Source organism: Geospiza fortis, unplaced genomic scaffold (genome assembly GCF_000277835.1).
Source record: "Geospiza fortis unplaced genomic scaffold, GeoFor_1.0 scaffold262, whole genome shotgun sequence".
Classification (NCBI taxonomy): domain Eukaryota; kingdom Metazoa; phylum Chordata; class Aves; order Passeriformes; family Thraupidae; genus Geospiza; species Geospiza fortis.
The window spans coordinates 598,515-605,066 of NW_005054510.1; the positions used below are offsets into that span (position 1 = coordinate 598,515).

Below are 6,552 nucleotides of genomic sequence, written 5' to 3' on the forward strand. Positions count from 1 at the left end.
CCTTCCCTTCCCTTCCCTTCCCAGCCTCTCCGGTATCACCTTTCCCGCCCGCCCGTTCCATCCTCCTCGTCCCTCTGTCACTCAGGACCCGCTTGTGGCGCTCCTCTCCCTGCCCACGGGGCTGCTCTGCAATGGAAGAACCGGTTTCAGGCAGCCTTGCCCGGCCCATTTGTCGCTCCGGCTGAGGATTTCACAGCACCCAGCTCAGCCTGCGCTGTTCGCTCTGACACTCGGTGCCCACACACACACACACAGAGCCGGCTGCGAGCAGCGTGTGTTTATCCCAAATTCATTTACCAACACTCTGCGGGGCAATGGGGAGTTTAATCCATCGAGTTACACAGCACAGAGTTTGGACAATTTGCAGGATATTAAATTAAATTAAATTCCCCCCTTCTTTCCCCGGGCAAATTAGTACCGGCATCAACCAACTGTTTTCTCTCAGTATTTTGAAGCATTTGCATATTCTTTTTGTGTAAATTAAAACTGCTTGTCTGTTGTGGTTCTGAAAGGGTTTGGGGTGGTTTTCTTTCCTTCTTTCTTTTTTTTTCCTTTCCTTTCTTTCCCCTGCTTTTCTCCCTTCTTTCCCCCCTTCTTACCCTCCCCTTCTTTTTCCTCTTATTTCTCCTATATTTTTCCTCTGCTTTCCACCTTCTTTTTCCTTTTCTTTCCTCCTTTTTCCTGTTATTTCCCCATTTTTTCCTCTTCTTTCTCCCTTCTTTTTCCTCTTCTTTTATCTTTCTTTTTCCTCTTCTTTCTCCGTTCTTTCCCCCGCTTTTCTCCCTTCTTTCTCTTCTTACCCTTCACTTCTTTTTCCTCTTCTTTCTCCCTTTTTTCCCCCACTTTTCTCCCTTTTTCCCCCTTCTGACCCTCCCCTTCTTTTTCATCTTCTTCCTCTTTCTTTTTCCTCTTTTCTCCCTTCTTTTCCTCTGCTTTCCCCCTCCTTTTTCTTCTTCTTTCTCCCTTCTTTCCCCCACTTTTATTCCTTCTTTCCCTTCTTATCCTCTCCTTCTTTTTCCCCTTCTTTCCCCCTTCTTTTCCTCTTCTTTCTCCTCTGCTTTCCCCCTCCTTTTTCCTCATTTCTCCCTTCTTTTCCCTGCTTTTCTCCCTGCTTTCCCTCTTCTTACCCTCCCCTTCTTTTTCATCTTCTTCCCCTTTCTTTCTCCTCTGCTTCCCCCTTCTTTTTCTCTTCTTTCTCCTTTGCATTCACCCTTCTTTTTCCTCTCCTTTCTCCTTTCTTTCCTCCTCTTTTCTCCCTTCTTTCCCTCTTACCCTCCCCTTCTTTTTCCCTTCTTTCCTCCACTTTTCTTCCTTCTTTCCCCCTTCTTACTCTCCCCTTCTTTTTCATCTTCTTCCCCCTTCTTTTTCCTCTTCTTTCTCCTTTTCTTTGCCTTCTTTTTCTTCTTCCTCCTTCTTTTTTCTCCTCTTCTTTCCCCCTTCTTTTTCCTCCTCCTTCTCCTCTGCTTTCCCCCTTCCTTTTCCTCTTCTTTGTCCTCTGCTTTCCCTCTTCTTTCTCCCTTCTATCCCCCTTCCTTTTCCTCTTCTTCCTCCCATCCCTCCTCCCACTCTTTCCCGGCCATTCCCCCAGCAATCCCCAGGGCTTTGACCGGACCATGTTTAACCCCTCGTGTGCTGTGTTCCCTCGCAGGGAAGACGCCGAGGCACCCAAGGCTCATCTGGTCAAACCCAGCTCCTCCTCCTCGGGCTCCCGCAGCTCCCGCTCGGGTTCCTCCTCCACCAGGTCCACAGCCAACAGTGCCTCCCGCAGCCAGCGGACTTTGTCCACCGAAGCCACTCCTCACCTGACCCCACCCCAGTACAGCCAGCAGCAGCTGGACGGGAAAGAAGAACCCAAAAAAGCCGATTACAACCACCTGGTGAAGGTGGCAGTGCCAGCCGTGATGGTGCCCGCGCAGAGCCGCGCCTTCCAAACCGTGTGAGCATCCCCGGAGCATCCCCTGCCCCGCAGCGGCACTCGTCACAGCACCGGGGAAATGCCAAAAATTGTCACAGCACCGGGGAACAGCAGCAGCTGGACGGGAAAGAAGAACCCAAAAAAGCCGATTACAACCACCTGGTGAAGGTGGCAGTGCCAGCCGTGATGGTGCCCGCGCAGAGCCGCGCCTTCCAAACCGTGTGAGCATCCCCGGAGCATCCCCTGCCCCGCAGCGGCACTCGTCACAGCACCGGGGAAATGCCAAAAATTGTCACAGCACCGGGGAACTGCCAAAAATTGTCACAGCACCGGCCACTCAGCAGCGCTAGGATAGATAGATAGATAGATAGATCTCCTCCTGGTCAGCTTCATCGTGATCACCCGGGGTTATTCACACCGCCAGAACCCTCCCACTCCTTTCTGAACATCACCGAGGTTCAGACCCCTCTGATTCTGATACGGAAAGATTTCAGAAAGATCTTAAGAAAAAATTATTGGAGGGCAAAGGGAGCTTCTTTTTAATTTTTTTTTGTTGGTTTTTTTCCCTTTAAAAATGAGCATTAAAAACTGTAAAACTGTGTGTGAAGCCAACCCTCTGATTCTCATACAGAAAAATTTCAGAAAGGTTTTAAGAAAGATTTTTTTAGAGGGAAAAGAGAGCTTCTTTTTAAATTATCTTTTTTCTTTTTGGGTTTTTTTTCCCCTTTGAAAATGGACCACTGAGCATTAAAAACCTACAGCAGCAAAGCTGTGCTGTCAAGTGAAACTGTGTGAGTGACAAGAAGCCAACCCTCTGATTCTGATACAGAAAGATTTAAGAAAGATTTATTGGAGGGAAAAGGGAGCTTCTTTTTAAATTATCTTTTTATTTTTGGGGGTTTTTTTCCCCTTTGAAAATGGACCACTGAGCATTAAAAACCTATGGCAGCAAAGTTGTGCTGCCGAGTGAAACTGTGTGAGTGAAAAGAAGCCAAACCTCAGGATTTTTTAAAAGGGATCAACAAAGACTTAAAGATGCATAATGTTCCAGAGAGGTTTTGTGGGGAGGGAGAAGTCTCCCAGACTGGTTTTGGAGAAGTTTCTCGAAGATTGTGCTGTCTTAAGTGAAGATTTGGAGGCTGAGGGTGTCCAGCCAGGTGCTTCACATTTTCTGCACTCAGTGAAATACTGGAGGCTGTAACTAAAATGGAAATTAAAGGATCGCTCCCAAAGGACAAGGCATGCAGCATTAAGGTGTCTGAACTAAACTCTACTAAAGAGAAAGGACTTTTTCTGTCAAGAAAACAGAGGTGCTTTAATTGCCAGAATAAACTTGGGGCCAGGAGCCCGACTCTGCTTCCATGGGCAGCACTGCAGGGCCGTGAGAGCCCCACTGGAGGGGTGCCCGTGGCCACTGAGCCTTAGACGGGGAGAACTGGGCACTGCACCCAGCAGGGAGGCACTGCCCACATGGGGAGGGCCACCAAGGTACCAAAAAACCTGGATGGAGCCTTGGGAAGAGCTCTCAGCCACTGCCAGCTGCAGAACTGGCCAGGTTTGTGCTGGAGAAGCCTTATGGGAAGTTCTTCCCCAGCCTGAGTGAGCAGCACTGCCCAGCTGAGCCCAGGGAAGGCCTGAAGGGTTCCCTGGCAGAGGAAAACACACCTGGGACAGGTACACAAGCACAAAATGCTGCTCCCATCAGGACATCTTTGTGTGAGCTGTCCCACTCCTACACCAAATGCTGGGCCATGGGCCAGGGCTGAGGCTTAAACCTTTAGCAAGACTCTTAAAAAATGGCAACAATTGTAAAAAAATATTTTTGTGAGCAACCAGGTTAAGCATTTCCACGGAATATGAAGTTAGGGAAGGATGGGAGGTAGGGACAGATGCAGAATTCTGTCCCTGAATTTTCCTCTGAAGGACTTGGCTCTGAGCACTGCTACACACAAGACACTGAGCTTGTAGGTTCTAGATTCCTGTACCCCCAGATTGGTGATTTTCTGTTTCAAAAATGAGGGTGTTTGGGTTTTTTCCCCCACTGGAGGGAGGGAAAGGGTTTCTCCAATTGGTGGAAAGAGCCTCAAGAAGACGGTGAGCACAGAAGAACAGATCTATAATTCTTTCACTCCAGGATTGTCATTAATCTCCTTTTCTGACTGAGACCCAGAATTTCTCATTTCTACACTTGAGATCTTTGACAACCTGATCAAAGCCAAGCCCTGCCTGGGCTGTTTCCACATGGAGAGTTTCCAAACTTGCCCCACACTATGTGAGAACCTCCCTTCCTAGGAGTAGCCACTCAAAATTCCACTGCTTTCTCTAGCCCAGATTTAACCCTTGGCAGGACAAATCCCTGATGCTGTGCAGGGAAAACAATCCCAGCTTTAATAAGACCTGGCATGAGGTGTTTGACAAGCTGCTCCTGCCACGGCAGCTGCTGGGGGTGGATTCTCTATCATTCCATCCTGGATCAGCGGGGTGGGAAGCAGCAGCTCTGTGTATGTCTGGGATTCCTCTGCAGTTGGTTTTATCCTGAGCCCTGAAGGTTCAGGTGCTCCAAAGCACTCCTGAGCCATTCCAGAGCTGGGAAAATTCCAAAAGCAGGCACAGGAGGGTGAAAGGAGCCTGTGGGTTCTTCTGTGGGCGCTCACTGGGCTGAGCATTCCCTGTGCTGCACCTCAGTGATGGTTTCTCCTCCAGCCAGGATTTATGAGCTCTCAGAGAATTTACCACATCTGAGATAGCCCAGCTACCCCCAATGGCATCAAATCAGCAGGATGCCTTCTGAGGTGGGGTTGGACACAGAAAAAGGTTTAATAAAAGACAAAATAACAAAGGTCTCACAGAGAAAAACCGAGCCAAGGGCAAGAGGCTCTTGCTCCTGCTAAACACCCCCACAAAAGGAGGCTCTCTTCTTTTTCTAGTTCTTTTTCTAGTTCTCTTCTTTTTCTAGTTCTCCTTGTGTTCTCTTCTTTTTCTAGTGAATTACCCAGGCCAGGCCTCTTGGCCTCTGTCCACTCAGACAGCCCCAGCTCTAAGGAGAAGTCCAAAAGCTCCTGTGAGGTGTCTTTGTACCAAAATGGGAGAGAAACTTCTGGGCTTTTTGCCTTTTCAAGCAGACAAAGAATAATTTAATCACTCTGCCAACAGAGGGAACGTTCCTCCACCTGGGGATCCTCACCCTGAGCACAGACCCAGGAGAGCTTTCCCTGAGTGCTCTCCCTGAGCCTCCTCAGCACAAACCCAGCGTGACAGTCCCTGAGAGCCACAGGGGCAGCTCTGATCCCAGCCCGGGCTGGCAATGAGCAGAGCGGAGCCTCTGCAGCCTGCACGGAGGAGGATTTGCCCTGGCAGGATTTCCTGGAGCCCTTGGGCAGCCCTGGCAGCCTCTGCTGCTGTGGAACCTCGTGCTGAGAGCTCTGGGGGCTTGGGGAGGGTCAGGCAGAGGGGCAGTGCCTGAATCCTGCTCTGGGGGATCCATCCTGGCTGCTCGGAGCCCTGCTGGCTCAGAACTCCCAGGCCCTGGGATGGATGAGATTATTTCAATTGTTTTTTGAAATATTTTTATTTCACCGTTTAAATATCTTCTAAATGAGGGCTAGCATCCCTCCTTAGGCTATTTCTGTTCTTTTTACAACATAAAATATTTTGTGTGAAGGGTTTACACAAAACGCCCTTAAATCTACTATTGCCCCCCAATCTACTCAATGCCCCCAAAACTACTCTTGCTTTACTATTTGCTTTACTTTTGAACTGTCACTCTGGGTTTGTTGGGATGCAGGAGATGTCCAGGTCTCTGCCTCAGCCCATCAGCGACTCCCAGGGAAGGGAGAAGTTCTTCACCAAAGGGAGCAGGAGAAAGGGATCATTCCAAAGGGATTCAATTCTCCAAGCTCCAGCCCACCAGGAGCTGCACAAGGGGAGCAAATAAGCCAAACCTTGTTTTGTAAAATAGTGTATTAAAGCATTTACAGTCATATACCAGCTATTAATGAATTGTGTGATGAAATGCCTACCATGTTATGTAGCTTTTTGTTTCTCAGCAGCTAAACGAAGCTTCCATCTCTGCTACCTGCTATGATTGGTGTACTTGTACTGTGTCTGAACAACTCAGAGGAAAGCAAATATTTATTATTGATTCACTTTGAATCAATGATTTAATAATTTTTTTTGGTTGGTTGTTTTATAAATAAAGGTGCTGCAGCTGAAGTGCTGCAGCTCAACTCAACTCGTACCATTTTCTGGGGTGTGATGGGTTTCATGCTGTCAAGCTGAATCCAAAGGGGGAAAAAAAAAAGGCTGGAGTTAAAAATACCATTTTTAAGCTAAGCTAAGCAGGCCTATGTGCACATTTGCATGGGAAGCGTGGGGAAGCTGGGCTTTTTTTCCTGGGTATTTTTCAGTCTAAATTAGGTGACATTTCACAAAAGATATGAAACTCTGGGTGATGCATGGAAGCAAATGTGGTTTTATCTGGGGATAAACCCCAGATATTTGGCTATATCTGGGCTATTTGGGGACCTGGGATATTTTTGGCTGAGGATGCAGGTGCTGGAAGCCAACCTGGTAAATAAATAATGGCAGCACAACAACAACAACAACCCCTGGTGGCTTCACCCTCGCCCTGCTGTGAC

The 6,552-nt window shown here is 48.2% G+C and overlaps 1 protein-coding gene across 1 annotated transcript in view; it reads left to right on the forward strand.

Annotated features, from left to right (window-relative positions):
* Positions 1-2,015, forward strand: part of CLMP (CXADR like membrane protein) — a 58,114-nt gene extending 56,099 nt beyond the window's left edge. Inside the window, exon 7 of the mRNA XM_005428869.2 lies at positions 1,649-2,015. Within this exon, the coding sequence (XP_005428926.2) occupies positions 1,649-1,940 (292 nt within the window). The 3' untranslated portion in view covers positions 1,941-2,015. The remainder of the gene's footprint in view (positions 1-1,648) is intronic.
* Positions 2,016-6,552: the final 4,537 nt, after the last annotated feature.